The sequence below is a fragment of the Scyliorhinus torazame genome, chromosome 20 (assembly GCF_047496885.1).
Source record: "Scyliorhinus torazame isolate Kashiwa2021f chromosome 20, sScyTor2.1, whole genome shotgun sequence".
NCBI lineage: Eukaryota > Metazoa > Chordata > Chondrichthyes > Carcharhiniformes > Scyliorhinidae > Scyliorhinus > Scyliorhinus torazame.
Genome location: NC_092726.1, coordinates 13,226,217 through 13,243,928, shown reverse-complemented (window position 1 = coordinate 13,243,928; position 17,712 = coordinate 13,226,217). Strand labels below are relative to the sequence as shown.

General features: G+C 43.9%; 1 protein-coding gene across 1 annotated transcript in view; it reads left to right on the top strand.

Annotated features, from left to right (window-relative positions):
• ppp2r2aa (protein phosphatase 2, regulatory subunit B, alpha a) overlaps nt 1-13,731 on the top strand; it is an 89,264-nt gene extending 75,533 nt beyond the window's left edge. The window contains exons 7-10 of the mRNA XM_072485674.1: nt 2,332-2,496; nt 4,361-4,530; nt 7,751-7,842; nt 12,616-13,731. Of these exons, the coding sequence (XP_072341775.1) occupies nt 2,332-2,496; nt 4,361-4,530; nt 7,751-7,842; nt 12,616-12,895 (707 nt within the window). The 3' untranslated portion in view covers nt 12,896-13,731. The remainder of the gene's footprint in view (nt 1-2,331; nt 2,497-4,360; nt 4,531-7,750; nt 7,843-12,615) is intronic.
• Nucleotides 13,732-17,712: the final 3,981 nt, after the last annotated feature.

Sequence of the window (17,712 nt, the reverse complement as noted above, 5' to 3'; positions counted from 1 at the left end):
AACAAATAGGTTAGACCAAGGAGAGCCAATGGATGTTACCTATCTTGACTTCCAAAAGGCCTTTGATAAGGTGCCTCACGGGAGACTGCTGAGTAAAATAAGGGTCCATGGTATTCGAGGCAAGGTACGAACATGGATTGACGATTGGCTGTCAGGCAGAAGGCAGAGAGTTGGGATAAAAGGTTCTTTTTCGGAATGGCAACCGGTGACGAGCGGTGTCCCGCAGGGTTCAGTGTTGGGGCCACAGCTGTTCTCTTTATATATTAACGATCTAGATGACGGGACTGGGGGCATTCTGGCTAAGTTTGCCAATGATACAAAGATAGGTGGAGGGGCAGGTAGTATGGAGGAGGTGGGGAGGCTGCAGAAAGATTTAGACAGTTTAGGAGAGTGGTCCAAGAAATGGCTGGTGAAATTCAACGTGGGCAAGTGCAAGGTCTTGCACTTTGGAAAAAAGAATAGAGGTGTGGACTATTTTCTGAACGGTGACAAAATTCATAATGCTGAAGTGCAAAGGGACTTGGGAGTCCTAGTCCAGGATTCTCTAAAGGTAAACTTGCAGGTTGAGTCCGTAATTAAGAAAGCAAATGCAATGTTGTCATTTATCTCAAGAGGCTTGGAATATAAAAGCAGGGATGTACTGCTGAAGCTTTATAAAGCATTAGTTAGGCCCCATTTAGAATACTGTGAGCAATTTTGGGCCCCACACCTCAGGAAGGACATATTGGCACTGGAGCGGGTCCAGCGGAGATTCACACGGATGATCCCAGGAATGGTAGGCCTAACGTACGATGAACGTCTGAGGATCCTGGGATTATATTCATTCGAGTTTAGGAGGTTGAGGGGAGATCTAATAGAAACTTACAAGATAATGAATGGCTTAGATAGGGTGGATGTAGGGAAGTTGTTTCCATTAGCAGGGGAGACTAGGACCCGGGGGCACAGCCTTAGAATAAAAGGGAGTCACTTTAGAACAGAGATGAGGAGAAATTTCTTCAGCCAGAGAGTGGTGGGTCTGTGGAATTCATTGCCACAGAGGGCGGTGGAGGCCGGGACGTTGAGTGTCTTTAAGACAGAAGTTGATAAATTCTTGATTTCTCGAGGAATTAAGGGCTATGGAGAGAGAGCAGGTAAATGGAGTTGAAATCAGCCATGATTGAATGGTAGAGTGGACTCGATGGGCCGAATGGCCTGACTTCCGCTCCTATGTCTTATGTTCTTACACTGAATGGAATTTGATCCCAATAGGAATTAGCCCCTTGAGGAGAAGAATGATAAAATTATCCCTCTGGATAAAACCTGTCAGATGTTTCAAAAACAGAAAATGCTGGACAATAACATCAGGTCTGACAGCATCTGTGGAGAGAGAAGGTAGCTCACATTTCGAGTCTGTATGACTCTTTGTCAAAGCTATTTCCTGGTACACACCTGAAAAAGCTTGGTCTCGATCTGTTTACTCTTTCTCGCTTTTCCTCCATGGCCACCATCTACAAATTGTTAATCTGACAAACCGAGCTGTTATATTTGACTTGGTACCAACTTAGACTCTTGCCATCTCCTCCACTCTGGCAGATTAGCTTTGTCAAGTTTGACAGCTGCTTGACGCAGTTCACATGAGGCATGCATAATCACACTCCCTGTTGTAGAAGACTGCCTGCCTGACCAAGCTTCAACAGGCAGTTGCAAAACTATTAGGTCAATGGACAGTGCCAGTCGATTCGATTTCTTTGTGGAATGAAGCATTTCCGAGTGTGGACTTGGAGGGTGTGCTTTGAAGGATATGCGGGAGTATGATAATGCAAGTTGCATGACTTGGGATAGGCAGCCATGCAGTGAGTCAGGATTTTGTGAAATTAGGGCTGTGACAGTTTCGGAGTTCAGCTGGGAAGCCATTTTATTAATTGTGCTAGGATAAGAGTTGATCATCCGTTCAACATATCAAGGAATTAAGTTGCAACCAGCTCACAAGAGTCCATCCCATTTGCCTTCATGTGCTAATTTGAGAAAAATGAGATCCAGCATCTCAAAAGCCAATTGAAAACTGGGTGTAATGATTCGACAGAAACTCGAGCATCCATCCTTTTCGCTTACAAGTTCTTTGTGATGGGTGTTGCTGGGACAGAAGCCTGTATGAAAAGAGATGAATGTAAAGGGATTGAGTGGTGTGAGAAGGTGGTTGCGACATGGTTGATTGTCTCGGGGGTAATAATGTTGATGAATTCCTAATTTCGCACATCTCCGAGATGTGTCTTTGACATCCTCCAACCAAACCAGGATGACATTTTGTCTGTCTGATAATACAAGTATTGTCCTTGATGGCCTGTGTCTCAGATATTGTAGATATCAAGCCTGCTAACATGGAGGAGCTGACTGAAGTGATTACAGCAGCAGAGTTCCACCCTAATCAATGCAACACATTTGTATACAGCAGCAGCAAGGGAACCATTCGACTGTGTGACATGCGAGCAGCTGCCCTATGTGACAAACATGCCAAATGTAAGTGTACTGTTCAGACTTCAATGAAATGTATTTTTAATAAATGCTACATTCACACAGATCAAAATCATGTACTTAAATCAGAAATCAGAAACCAGCAGGACCATGGTGACATGGTAGCACAGTGGTTCGCACTATGGCTTCACAGCACCAGGGTCCTAGGTTCGATTCCCGGCACTGTCTGTGCCCGTCTGCACGTTCTCTCCATGAATGCGTGGGTTTCTTCCGGGTGCTCTGGTTTCCTCCCACGAGTCCCGAAAGACATGCTATTAGGTAATTTGGATGTTCTGAATTCTCCCTCAGTGTACCCGAACAGGCGTTGGAATGTGGCGACTCAGGGCTTTTCACAGTAACTCCATTGCAGTGTCAATGTAAGCCCACTTGTGACAATAAATATTATTATTATTTATTACAAACCAGAATTGTTTGGTAGCCATGACTATTTAAGCAGCCTGCTCCAATCTGTTTGCAGACAACAGCTGGGGCAACAAGTTATATTTGCCTCGAGGTGTAGGGTAATGTACGTTTGAGAATATTACTTCAGGCTTTTCAGATGGCTGAGTGTTCAATGTGCTGCTGGGGCAAAGCAATGTGGAGAGTCCCAGGTTTGATTCCTGCACGGAACAGACTGATCTTAGATTGCTGGAGCATTATATCCCGTGTTTCTTCAACCTCCACCTTGCAACAATGGTGAGATGCACTTGTTCTTTATTCCCTCTAATCACCTCCGTCATGCCAACTCTGATTTTAAAAAAAAAAAAAAAAAACTCCTGAAAATCTCTTCTCTCCAATTGGACACTTGCGCCACCATCTCATCTTCCTTCTGGGTAGAGTACACTGATTTTACTTTTTGCCCTTCAGAGAATTCTAAGCGTGCACTCTTTGTACGTGCGATGCGCTGTAGAGAAAGGTTACTTGGTGGAAGAGTCATACAATTGTAGAATAGTTGCAGGAAATTTGGCTAGTTGCGCCTGTGTTGACCATGTGCAAGAGCTACTCTGCTGGTCCCACGCACCTGCCTTTGTCCCAGAGCCCTGCAATTTGTCAGTCCGCAGATACTTATCCAATTCCCTTTATATAAACCACGATTGAATCTGCCTCTGTTGTACTGTCAGTGTCTCGTCACATGTTAATCAGTTACAAAAAGTTTTTTTCTCAAATCATCAACTGCCAGTCACCTTAAAGCTTGTTCGCGGGTTCTTGGCATCCCTCCTGATGCAAACTGTTTCCCTGTATTTATTCTGTCCAGATCACACTCGATTTTGTGGTTTATTTGTGAAAAGCAAATTGATAAACCTGCAGCAGCTGTGACACTTGTTGCATATGAGAATGGTGACATGGCTGTCAAAATTTGGCACCGCCTGATCATCCAATTAATTCTGTCGATTGGCATCATGTGCTAATTTGCAATATTTCTAGACCGAAACAGAGGGAGAACACCAAAATTATTTCACAGGTGAAATTAACATTGAGATTTATTTGCATGACTATTGCAGCTTATCATGTAAGTAATCGTAGACCATTCTGTGGCTCTGAGCCAAAGAAAGACTGTTTCAACTATGTCAAACATGTACTGCCATTACTGTATGCCTTCCAGCTGAAGCTGACGCGTATGACTTGAATATAATTGGCAGGAGGGATAGAAAACCCGAGGACAAACTTTAAGCTGACTGGCAGCAGATGATTTGAATTAAAACTTGTTGCAAGTGGTTCGGATCTGGGAAACACTTGAATATGTAGTGTTGAACATATTGAACAATTAGGATAACAGGAAGTTTGGCATGGACAACTGGAACCAGAACACGAATGAAGGCGACCAATTGTCAGGGTGTTTACTGTCCCAACATTTTATTTCCTTCTATAGTGTTTGAAGAACCTGAAGACCCCAGTAACAGGTCCTTTTTCTCAGAAATAATTTCTTCAATATCAGATGTCAAATTCAATCACAGTGGCCGCTACATGATGACACGAGATTACCTATCTGTCAAAATCTGGGACTTGAATATGGAAAGCAGACCCGTGGAGACATACCAGGTACACAGACTCCTGCCATTTTGTGCTGTTATTCCTGAGAGCTTGTGATGTTGCTCACTGCCGTGCATTTTGTCTGCTGCAGCTCAGTTGGTTGCACGCTTGTCTCTGAACCACAAGGTTCCAGGTTCAAGTTCCACTCTAGTGGAAAAAAATCAAAGCTTACACTGAGGGAGTGCTGTGATGTTGGAGGGTCATCTTGCAGATGAGATGGTAAACCCTGGTCTCAGCTGCCTGCTCGGATGGATGACACTATTTTGAACAAGAGTAGGGGAGTTAGCCCCAATGTGCTGGCCAATATTTCTCCCTTAATCAACATCACAAAAGAAATGAACTGCTCATTATCATTTCTGTTTATGGGAGTTTGCGGAGTGCACCCTGGCTGCCGTTTTCTCTACATTAAAACCGTAATTTCAACAAGTTTTAAATAAAATACTTTCATTGAGATGTCCAGTGGTAATGAAAAGTGCAAGTCTGTCTTTTATTTTGCAGTCACAAGTTGAAGGACATTGCATACCATTCCCTTTGTGACAGTGCCAAACATTTCCAGTTCAGGCACAGTGCAGATGAGTATAGCTCTGGTTGCACAGTCTTAATAATGCATCGGAAGAAAGGCACCTGCTGAAGCAGCATGACAGATTTCTGTCTTGTATATGCACATCGAACAAAATTGCCAATGAATGACATATTCAGGGAAGTTAGCAATGCAAACCTGTTTCCAAAAAACTGGTCCAAGCTGTTAAAGTAACTGAAATCAGAGTATAGCAGTTCCTCATTGTGTCACTGGTATGCCAACACACTTTTGATTTAAACTGCTGAGTTATTCAGATTAACATCTGCTTCAAAAAGGAACTCGTGGTAACTTGTATTTTGCAAGGTACATTTGATGGTGTGAATTAAATTTGGCTGCTCAGCTGTGTTTTTACTTGCGCTCACACTTCTGATTAACACGTGGGTGTGGATGATTGTACTTATCCTTTTTGGATGATAGCTTTGGGACAGAATAAGACAACTTTGCATGGTAAAGTACATTGTGACATGGCAGCCTTCCCCCAATATTGCATTGATGTGTCCTCTGTCATGACACCCTGGGCTTTTGCGCAGTCAACCCCAGCCCCACAGGTGAAATTTAAGTGTGTGTGTGGTGTGTTCTGGCTGAAGAAATTCCTCCTCATCTCTGTTTTAAAGGATCGTCCCTTTAGTCTGAGATTGTGTCCACTGCTTCTAGTTTTTCCTACAAGTGGAAACATCCTTGCCACGTCCACTGGAACCAGGCATCGCAGTATCCTGTAAGTTTCTATGAGACCCCCCCGTCATCCTTCTAAACTCCGAGTACAGACCCAGAGTCCTCAACCATTCCTCACACAAGCTGTTCATTCCAGGGATCATTCTTGTGAACCTCCTCTGGACCTTTTCCCAGGCCTTGGATACGGGGCCCAAAACTACTCACAATACTCCAAATGGGGTCTGACCAGAGCCTTATACAGCCTCCGAAGTATATCCCTGGTCTTGTATTCTAGCCCTCTTGACATGATTTCCTCCGCTTGATTTAAAGATTAATATTTCAATTGATGATCCCTGAACCAAAAAAAAAAGAAATGGAAACAAAGCGAAACCCAAACAATGATCTCTCTCACCACCTAAACACTGTGCTGATTCTTCGTGGAGTGGGGGAAGGGCACAAAGACTTTTGGCTCAGATGAAAATGACACCAACTGAACTAAGTTTATCCTTTGATGCATGTTAACTTATCCGGCGCATAGAGGAAGTGTACGAACAAAGTGACAGAAATTTCGGGCAGCACGATAGCATTGTGGATAGCACAATTGCTTCACAGCTCCAGGGTCCCAGGTTCGATTCCGGCTTGGGTCACTGTCTGTGCGGAGTCTGCATGTCCTCCCCGTGTGTGCGTGGGTTTCCTCCGGGTGCTCCGGTTTCCTCCCACAGTCCAAAGATGTGCAGGTTAGGTGGATTGGCCATGATAAATTGCCCTTAGTGTCCAAAAATTGCCCTTAGTGTTGGGTGCGGTTACTGGGTTATGGGGATAGGGTGGAGGTATTGACCTTGGGTAGGATGCTCTCTCTAAGAGCCGGTGCAGACTCGATGGGCTGAATGGCCTCCTTCTGCACCGTAAATTCTATGATAAATTCTATGAAATGTAGCTATACAGTAAAATCCTGATTGGGACCTGCAGTCACTGAGTTGCTGGAGCCTGTTGCAGGTCTCACCAAATATGACTTGGGTTTCGGGCTGGCACCAACACTGAATTTTTGTTTTGACTTCATGTAAAGGTTTGGTGTACAAGTTGCACCTTTTGCTTGCTGATTCGTGTGACTGCTGCAGCTCACTGGTTGTTCTTTTGTGCTTTCCTCCATGTGTTTTCTCAATGACTACTGTTTGAGCTAAGGTAATGCAAAACATTGTATTACACTGAAAGGATGGGCATCATGAGCAAAGCAAGCATTGACTGCCTATCCCCAGTTCCACATGATACTTCCACAGTGCATGAAGTTAGTGAAGAAGCAGGAACTTTAATCGGCTTCTTTGGAGAGGGCCGTTGCCAGTTACAGGCAATGCCCAAATTGAAATGGTTAATTTGGAAGTTTAATTCGATTCTGATGAGTAGAGAGCAGTTTCCAGCTATGATCTGAGATCAAGGGTGGCACGGTGGTGCAGTGGTTAGCACTGCCGCCTCACAGCGCTGAGGACCCGGGTTCGATCCCGGCTCCGGGTCACTGTCTGTGTGGAGTTTGCACATTCTCCCCGTGTCTGCGTGGGTCTTACCCCCACAACCCAAAGGTGTGCAGGGGAGGTGGATTGGCCAAGCTATAGTGCCCCTTAATTGTGGAATAAATGAATTGGGTACTCTAAATTTTAAAAAGAAATTATGTGAGGAACAAAATTGTTCAGTTGCTTTTGGGTGACATGCAACCAAGAAGAAATGGAGAAAAAAAACTTGTGAAAAGAACTGTCATGTTGTTTCTGTTAATACCTCCCACTCCCTCATCCATCTCACCAAAAGAGAATCCAGTTGATGTTTCTAGATTTTACGCCTGATTGTGTCATATTTATTAAATCTTAGTTGTGTTTGAGAGTTTAAATCTAGTCCGCATATTTAGAGAAATAATTGTGCCCTTGTTGTACCTTTCTATAGTATTGCATTTTGCTGTTCACTCAATACAATTTATCTGTGTTGGTGCTGATTCACTCTTTGTTCTTGCAGGTGCACGAATACCTCCGAAGCAAACTGTGCTCGCTATATGAAAACGACTGTATTTTTGACAAGTTCGAATGTTGTTGGAATGGTTGTGATAGGTACAGCTGATTCTTCTGCAATGCCATTTAGAATTGTTCATTTTGCTTTTTGGTCCTGTCTTATGCTGCTCCTCCTGTGTGGCCTCTACAGATGATCACAGAACAGATGATTTCTATATGCATGTGTTATGGGTACAGTTTGAACTCGTGCTCGGCACCAGTTTTAAATGATGCACTTTTGAGCTTGTACTTGCAGTGGTAACTTGTCAGTATTTTCCTTTTCTGGATGGCACACCTGACGGCGGAAAGTTGACACCAACTCTAGGCTCCTTTGTAGACTTGTTAAGCCGGCACCTGAGCTTTGACAAAGAATCATCCAGACTCGAATGTTAGTTCCTTTTTCTCTCCACAGATGCTGTCAGACATGCTGTGAGATTGTCCAGTATTTTCTGCTTTTGTTTCACACTCCGGCATCCACAGTTATTTGCTATTATTTAGCTGAACTTGGCAGATCTGCTGATTAGCCAGGTTGGCTGAATGGAACTTCGTGCTCAACAAACTTGTCCCCCATTATACTCCAGCCCAGCGGAGAGTTTCCCCGATCCCCACTGACTTCAATTTTGCCAAGGTCCTTGATCCCACATTGAGTCAAATGCTGCCTTGATGTCGAGGACAGTCACCCTCATCCCATCTCTGGAGTTCACCTCTGTGGTCTATGTTTGGACCAAGGCTCGAGTGATATCAGCAGCTGAATGGCCCTGGTGGGACCCAAACTGAGCGTCAGTGAGCAGGTTATTGCTCAGTAAGTGCAACTTGATAGTATTGTCAATACTTGTAATTACTTTGCTGATGATCAAGAGTGAAATGGTAGGGCGGTAAATGGCTGGGTTGGAATTGTCCTGCTTTTGTGGATGGGTTGTTGCGGGGCAATTTGCCACATGGTTGGGTAGATGCCTATGTTCCAGCTGTACTGGGACAGCTTGGCTATGGGAGTGGCTAGTTCTGGAGTACAGGCCCTCAATACTATTGTTGCAATATTGCTGTTGCAGTATCCAGTGCCCAGCTGTTTTTTCCTGTCATACAGAGTGAATCAAATTGGCTGGGCATCTGTGATGCGGATGTCCTTGGACGAGGCCGAGATGGATCAGTCAGTTGGCATTTCTGGCTGAAGATGGCTGAAAATACTACGCGCCTTCTCTTTTCCCATCACTGAGACGGGATATTTGTGGAGCCTCCTCCTCCTAATAATAATAATAATCTTTATTAATGTCACAAATAGGCTTACATTAACACTGCAATGAAGTTACTGTGTAAATTCCCGAGTCGCCACATTCGGAGGCCTGTTCAGGTACACGAAGGGAGAATTCAGAATGTCCAATTCACCTAACAAGCACGTCTTTCGGGACTGTGGGAGGAAACCAGAGCGCCTGGAGGAAATCCATGCAGACACTGGGAGAACAAGCGGATTCCGCACAGACAGTGACCCAAGCAGTGATTCGAACCTGGGACCCTGGTGCTGTGAAGCAGCAGTGCTAACCACTGTGCTGCCGTGCTGCCAGTTGGTTGTTTAATTATCCTCCTGCACCATTCACGATTGGTATTGGCAGAGAGTTTTGATCACTTAGTTGTGGGATCGTTGAGTCTATCTAGCACTTGCTGCTTATGCTGTTTGACACGCAAGTAATCTTGTATTCTAGCTTCATCAGGTTGACTCTTCATTTTTAGGTAAGCCTGGTGCTGTTTCTAGCATGCCTTCCTGCACTCATCATTGAACCAGGGTTGATCCCCTGGTTTGGCGATATGGTAGAGTGGGGGATATGCCAGGCCATGAGGTTACAGATTGCTGCTGATGGCCCACAGTGCCACATGGATGCCCAGTTTTGACTTGATATATCTTTGTGAAATCATAGAATCTTACAGTGCTGAAACAGGCCATTTGGCCCATCATGGATGCCCAGTTTTGACTTGATATATCTTTGTGAAATCATAGAATCTTACAGTGCTGAAACAGGCCATTTGGCCCATCAAGTCTGCACCGACCCTTGGAAAGAGCAATCTACCTCAGCCCATGCCCCCCACCCTATCCCTGTAACCACACCTAACCCTTTGGGCATGGACATTAAGGAGCAATTTATCATGGCCAATCCACCTAACCTGCTCATCTTTGGACTGTTGGAGGAAACCGCAGCACCCGGAGGAAACCCACGCTGTGGGAGAAAGTGCAAACTGCACACAGTCACCCAAGGCTGGAATTGAACACTGGTTCCTGGCGCTGTGAGGCAGCAGTGATAACCACTATGTCACAGTGCCTTTGCAAAATCTATCCCATTTAGCACAATGGGAGTGCCGCAAAGCATGATGGAGGGCATCCTCAGTGTGAAGATGGGACTTTGTCTCCACAAGTGTCGCTCTTTCCAATAATATGGACATATGCGTTTGTGACAGGTGGATTGCTGAGGATGAAGTGATGTAGGTTTCTTTCCTTTGGTTTGGCTTACCAGCTGTCGCACACCCAGTCTCAGAGCTATTTCGTTTAGAAGTCTGCCTGCTGGGTCAGGAGTAGTGACCCACTCCTGGTGAAAACATTGAAGATGTCGACCAAATCACATTTTGTGCTTTGCACGCTCAGTGCTTTCTCCAAATGGTGTTTGACATGAAGCTGAGGGTGGTGTTTGGTGGTAACTAGCAAGATGATTCCTTGTCCATGTTTGACCTGATGCCATGAGACTTGACAGTGTCCGGAGTCAATATTGTGGACTCACAACTGTACACCATTGTTCTGCTACCTGTGGAAGATCTGTCCTGTTGGTGGAACAGGGCAAAACCAGGGATGGGGATGGTGGTATCTGGGACTATGCACGGTATGATTCTGTAATCCCCCCCCCCCAATGTGAGGATTGACGGGGCTGGGCAGAGACATTTGTGAAGCAGATATGATTTTATGCCAACTGATAGTTTTGTGGTCACCATCAGACGAGCTTTTAATTTGAGATTTATGAATTGATGTTAAATTCCACCAGGTGCCATGATGGGCTTTGAACCTGTGTCCCCAGAGCCTTAGTGTGGGCCTCCAGATTACTCGTTCAGTGATGTTGCCAGTATGCCACTGCCTCCCTGAAGTCATGTGATTGTTTCCGCATGTTTGGTGGTGATTGAGGATTGGTGACTGGACCACTATTTCCAAATCTCTGGGTGTTAGGGTAGAGACTCCACCACCATCACCACCCCTTCCTCCACCCACAGATTTCAGTTAAGTTTCAGGATTGCGGGGTGCACGGAGCAAGTGTTGGCTGTTGGCTGGCAAGATTTTTGTGGGACACCCTCTCCCTCACTGCAATGCTCTCCTCGATTAATACCACCACTCCTCCCAATTTTCTTCCTTTCCTACCTCTGCTGAACACCTTGCAGTAGAAATATTTAACAACTAGCCCTGCCGTTTTTGAGCCAGGTCTCTGTCAGTGTGGGCCTGTAACTCGCCAATCTTATTTATGCGTTTATGCATTCATATAAAATGTATATTGACCCTGATTAACACTTGATTGTTTTCTGTTATTCTGATCCACCCAGTAACTTGGTATTTTCTACTCCCATGCTATTCATGTCTGCCAGTATTCTGTGCATATTTTGTGTTCCTCCCTGATGATTCCACCTAGTTCCCACACCCCCTCCAAGTTTGTTTAAACCCCCGCCAATAACACATGCATGTCGCCCTGCAAGAAACTCAGTCCCGACTCCATTGAGGTGCGACCCATCCGCCTGTACAGGTCCCATCTTCCCACAAATGTTCCAAATAACCCAAGAATCTTCTCTCTCCTTCACCATCTCTCCAAACATGCAATGATCTACTTTATCCTTTTTTCAAATACTCACGTATGTGGTCAATGGGAGTAATCAAGAGAAGACTATTTTTGAGTTACTGCTAGCTAATTTCTTACCTAGCTCTCGACATTCTGTCCCAAACTTGACATAATTGGAGATGGAATTGACATGATAGCAAATTATTGGTGTGGGAGGGTTAGTGGCATTGAGGCGTCACTTGCAGGTGATGGTGGCCATGTAAAATTTAAGTTGTGCCCACTTGATCCATATAATCCAGAAGTTAAGTTCTGGGTTTTGTGTGACAATGCTTGCCTGAGCAGAGCACATTGAGCTTGACAGCACTCTGATGAAGTCCTGGACATGGGAATCGTTTCAAGTGATGAGTTAAATGTTACACCTAAATTCGTGGCACAGTTTGACCTTTATATTTATTTTATCCCCATATTTCTTGTAGTACATTGACACTCGTACTCCACATCCACAGCAGGGATCCTGCTTCCCCTCCATTAGAAATCCACAGTTCAAAAGCATCTAAATTCTGCTTTTACTGAAATATCTAGTGTCTGAATTTGATAACACTCCTTCACTGACCAAGTTTGCCTCAAGTCATGGCATCAGTTAGGACACTAATGTGAGAAGCATGGTCGAAGCTGTGCTTCTGGCCTCATTGTAGGATCACCCCAACTCCAGTGAACAAAATTGTTGATGCTGCTTCAATTGGGGTTAGGCCATTTGGGTGAGAACAACCAATATTTGTTGAATGATGAAACTCCACAAGTAATCCCCACCTTGGAGATGGCGATGAAAAATAATTTGTTTCAAAGGAACCTATCCAGTATGTGTGGATGTTTTCCAAAATTGGGTGAAGTTGGAAGGCTGAAATCTCCCAGTGGAGTGTCAGCAGCATTGTACAAATATGTCAAAACAAAATTCTGATTGCATCAGCATCCTATTTATTGTGGTCATGAAAATGTTTGTTCACTTGCTAATTCTTTTATGTCTAAATCCTTCCAGTGTTGTCATGACTGGGTCGTACAACAATTTCTTCAGAATGTTCGACAGAAACACAAAACGGGACATTACGCTAGAGGCCTCGAGGGAGAACAGCAAACCCCGGGCAATCCTGAAACCACGCAGGGTGTGTTCAGGGGGCAAGAGGAAGAAGGACGAGATTAGTGTTGACAGTCTGGACTTCAACAAGAAGATCCTGCACACAGCCTGGCATCCTAAGGAGAATATCATCGCTGTAGCCACAACCAACAATCTGTATATATTCCAGGACAAAGTGAATTAAACCTGTGCAGTGAAGAAAGAATCCAATTCCTGCCGAGTTAAGATAGCGTAGCCTTTATATCTTGTAAGAGAGAGGCCCATTCTGGCCCCCTCCCCAACTCCTCTCTTGAATCAGTGCCATTTATAACGCACACAAGTCACGTTATCAGAGTTCTTTTTGCTCCTGTCCCCCACCCCACCCAAAATTGCAGTCTATGGTCGCGAGTCATTTGGTGGGGAGGGTGGTTGTCTCTTCATTGCAAATTATGGGCCACTACATTAGCATTTTACTGCATCAGACGTTCATTTAATCCACTCCTTTGCCTTCCATTGTGGTGAGGTCTTGAGGAAGAAGTCCTTCAGTCATGATATGGCAATGTTTTACTGTGTACCCCCATTACTGTAATGTTCTCTTCCCTCCCCTCCTTTCCCCCCTCTTTTTATCAACATACAGCTTGTTGTTAACGCTTGTAACATTCCTCCTCTGGCCTCACAGATACCTCCTGGCCCTGTTGGGAGCATAAAGGACATACCGGGTCAGAGTCTGGTCAGTGGGTCAGGTGGTTTTTGTTACACACCGATGTTTTAACAACCAACTGTAATATTGCTGCCCTTGCCATTTCTGGCACAAGAGAAACCTACTGAATAAAAATCATAAAAAATAGCTCCTTTATTTGGTGCTTTTTCTTTTTTTTAAATTAAGTGTAAACTGTTAAACCCCATGTACTTCTATTTTAAATGAATGCATTAAAGAGTGTGTGTCTAACACCGGTAAGTTTTACTGATGTTTGATGTAATGGAATCGTAATCCAAGTATTTTTTACTCGGTGTTAATAAACTTGTGCGTTTTCAATGGGACGCCAGTGGACTTGAAGTCCATCTGTGTTTCATACCCCCCCGGTCCCCTTTTGTGTTTCTTGAAGCTCTTACTTTGGGTGGGGTGGGAAAAACCTCTGATCCTTGCTCAGGAATTATCGCTTGGAAAGTGAAATTTAATTATGCATTTTTCACTGAATCGATGCTTCAGGCCAACCATGCTGACAAGACTGAGAATGGGAACCTTGTGTGGCAAAATACATGACAGAACCCATGTTACCCCCGCCCTTCTCTTGTGTCACAAGTACAAAATTCTCTCTGGCCGTACTTTGCTCATCAATGTACTGGGATGTTCCGGTTTATTTTTTCCAAATTCCTTCAAATCTTGTGCAACTGCAGTCATACAGCGATTAACTTCCTTGCTGTTGTAACCCATGTAAAACTGGGCATGTTTCTCCCTGTCTCAATTGCTGAACAACACTGCAGACCAACAAGTGCCACATGTTGAAAAGGAGTCACACTGTCCCACAAGTTGTTGAGATGGAACCATTTCCTACTCTTGCAAATCAAGATAATTGAGAGAGCCAGAGTTAGACTATTAACTAAACCACCTCTGAATTTGAAAATAACCAGAATCGCCAAGGAAGCAGTGCAGTTGAGTGAACATAACTGTTGCCTGGCAGACCCAGAATGCTTTCAGATTCATAAAGCTGGCCTTTCAACCATTGCTGAAACTGAGCTTGAACTTGAGTGGTTTGTGGAGTGTTTCTGCACCGTACTCATGAAGTTGCAATGCACTGCATGTTCTTTTGAAACATTTTGTTGACTCGTGCTGAAGTGCAACACTTTCCCACCCAAGATTTCAACCAGTTTGAGTGTTTGCAGGTACTATGACCATAGAGGGCATCAGTTTGATCCCACCTTCCCTTCACTGACTGATTTGGACAGTGAACAGGACCAGGAACTGTGGCAGGCTTCTCTTTAACTGGCAAACAGTGAGGCAAATGGGATCTGTGCTGTCACCCTGGCTGAGGCTAGCTAACTTCAGATTGGCAGAGCATTGAGTATTGGATCTCTCCAGTACCATAAGCATTGCACTTAACCTAGGGAAGCCATCTTCATATTTTACTGGATTGACCGCTAAGTTCTGCATTGGGATGGCTGTGCTGTTGAAGTGCTGAAACTTGGTCATGTTGCTGTAGCAGTCAGGCTGGCTGCAGAAAGTAGCAGAGCATGACTTGGAAACCCTCAGCTGAAGGCCAGGACTGACATGCCATTCTTTCTGGTGCCTCTTGGTCAACAGTTGGAATTTCTAACACCAGTACACCTACTGGGGACATGATTCACTCATCTGTTTAATGTGGGTGACGTTAGCCTCACCTGACAAGATTGCATTTTTTTCTGCAAGACTGAAAAATGAATTAAAATGTTGATGAGCTTCATGCTCTTCAAGAGATTTAATGTTATGATTTTCCTCAAGTTAGGGAGTATTTAGTACCACAAGTATAATCTTCTCAGCAGATTTTGACCTGTGTTTGGCCAGAAATTTGAGTTATGTATATCTACTTAACCCTGAAATAAGATTGTGGTCCAATTTGTGTGTTAAATGCTAGTGTTTTGAATATAAAATATTATAATCCCATATTGGACTGTGGTGAGTTCCATGTGATGTCTCATATAGTTTCATGTAGAATTGGTGTTGTAAGCTTCAGTTTTTGCTGATCATAGATTCACTGTGAAAAAAAACTAATTGAGAACAGTTGCCAGGTTTGTGCATGCTCATGATATTGCAGCTTTTAATTGCGTTATGGAGAAGTGGAGTGTTGCAAAATAAGCAGGTATGCAACAAACTTGTGCAGCAGACTGATTGTGCCCATGGAACAGAAGTAGATCGAACTTGTTCATTAATTTTCTCACCATTCGTAAAGGTTCTGGGGTGTTAGCTGTAGGAGTGGTTTCAAGACCTGTGTATTGAGTCAGCTTCCACGTGGGGCTATTCCTGTGGCTCAACTCAGTACAGAGAGGAAAAAAACACATCAACAACCTGGACAAGATGGCTCTTTAATCAAGCTTGTTACGTGTACACGGAGAACAGACCTGGATATCTGCCAAGATCTGTTCTGCTGAGCAAAGGCCAGAACACGGTACTAATACAATTTTCAAAAATCAATAGCCCATCCCAGTTGGTTGCGATCCAATCCCTGAAGCTGCTATGTTTAAACTTATCCAATAGAATTGCAAACCATGTTTAAACTTCACTCAATCGAGTTGCAAGCAGCGTATGATTGATCCTCATCCTGACAGCTATGCTTACTAGTAATTTGCTGTGCATTCATTGTGAAAAGCAGGACAGCAAAACCAGCTTCCTGCATTGTTTCACAAAGACAAGATGTCAGAAGTGATGTCTTTCAGGTCAAGTTAGTTACCCTAAATCCCATTTGATTACTTATTACTGCTATGTCCTAAAAATACATGTTCAGTGGTTAATAATGATTACTTAGTCCTATAATTCATCTCAATCCTGAATAAAGTAACTTATGTAAAACTACTCTAGTGGCATGCTAACTATTCCGTTTTAAGAGGTATCATCGCTGAATGCCCCCTCACTAGCAACCATTGGTGGCTGATCTAAACGGCTAATGCATATTCAGGCAGTATTTGCAGGCTATGGAGGGCATTCAGCGCAATATTCTGACAGTGATTGCTGATCTCTACATTTTCCAGAGCCAAGTGCTCGATTGCGATCAGGAGCATAAGGTAAGTTTCCCTCCTCCTCTCAATTAAATCAACTACCCCAACAGCTGGACTCCCTAACTGCTCAACTGGCAGTTAACTGTCAGATTGAAATTGATCCTGGTTCTGCCCACCGGCTGACCTGTTGTCTTCACGATGAACTGTGAATGAAATTTATTCCCAGTGAGTATAGCTGAATAGTTTTCAAGCATTTGGTCTGCAAACAGCAATGATAATTCAGTTTCTGCAGCATCCCATGGAATAATAATAATAATCATGTAATGTTTATGAAAACTTGGCAAAAGTTATACTTAATTGCCCTGCAAAACCAGAGTGGTTGTTGGCTCCTTGCAAGGTATTTGGTCTGCAAGGCCCAAGAAGTCAAAAGGTTTTTATTGGGTCAACCCTACCATATCTACCTTCTTGTGATACCACTTGCCACACAACATGGCGTTCAGCTTTCTGTATAATTATATGGAAAATCCTGTTGGGATTTTGAAGACTGAACTCTGGGTAAATACAGACTTAAAATTGAGCAATGAGTCACACAGCTAGTTTCATGAAATGAGTTGTTTAACGATGCATGAATTTCAATAATACCAATGTCTGTATTGGCTTGTTTGATGGATAACTTCCAGGTTATGTTTTCTCCCCAAATTTCTCTCTTGAAGATTCGAAGTTGGGGGGATCGTTTTATGGTGCTGGAAGCTCTCCAGTCCCTCTTCCCCAGAGGCCAATCGTCATATGCAATCCTGTCTGGTGAGTATTGATAGGCACACAAAGGATCGTGGCACTCTAATGTTGACAAGCATTTGCCTGCAGTGATCACTGGATTGAGGTCAGGAAGGCTACACTTTCTTCCCCCCCCCAATGTCTAAGATCAGTTGAGGCTTGTGATCATATGCAGACAATGTTTCACTGTGCCATCGTCATTGTCACCCACTTGCAAACCAATGCGGTAGCTGGAATGTGAAGGCATGGAAGCCAGGAGTAATACATGCTTTGAAAGTTTCAAATAGATAGCTACTGCTTAGCACTGTGAAATTAGTTTATATTATTTGCATTGGCTGTTGGGAATGCAGAATCTGCAGATCTTACTTCAATTTCCCTTTTGTCAACCTGAAGGTGCCAGTTCTGGTGGGTCACACCCGCGAGTGCCACTGTTTCTTGTTTTGACCTCGTGGATGCAACTCTCCAATTGTAAATGCAATCTTCTGGCGTTACTGCCCTTGTGAAATGCTACTTCCTCAACCCACACTCCTCAACAGATTATCCGGTCCTTGGTCTGAC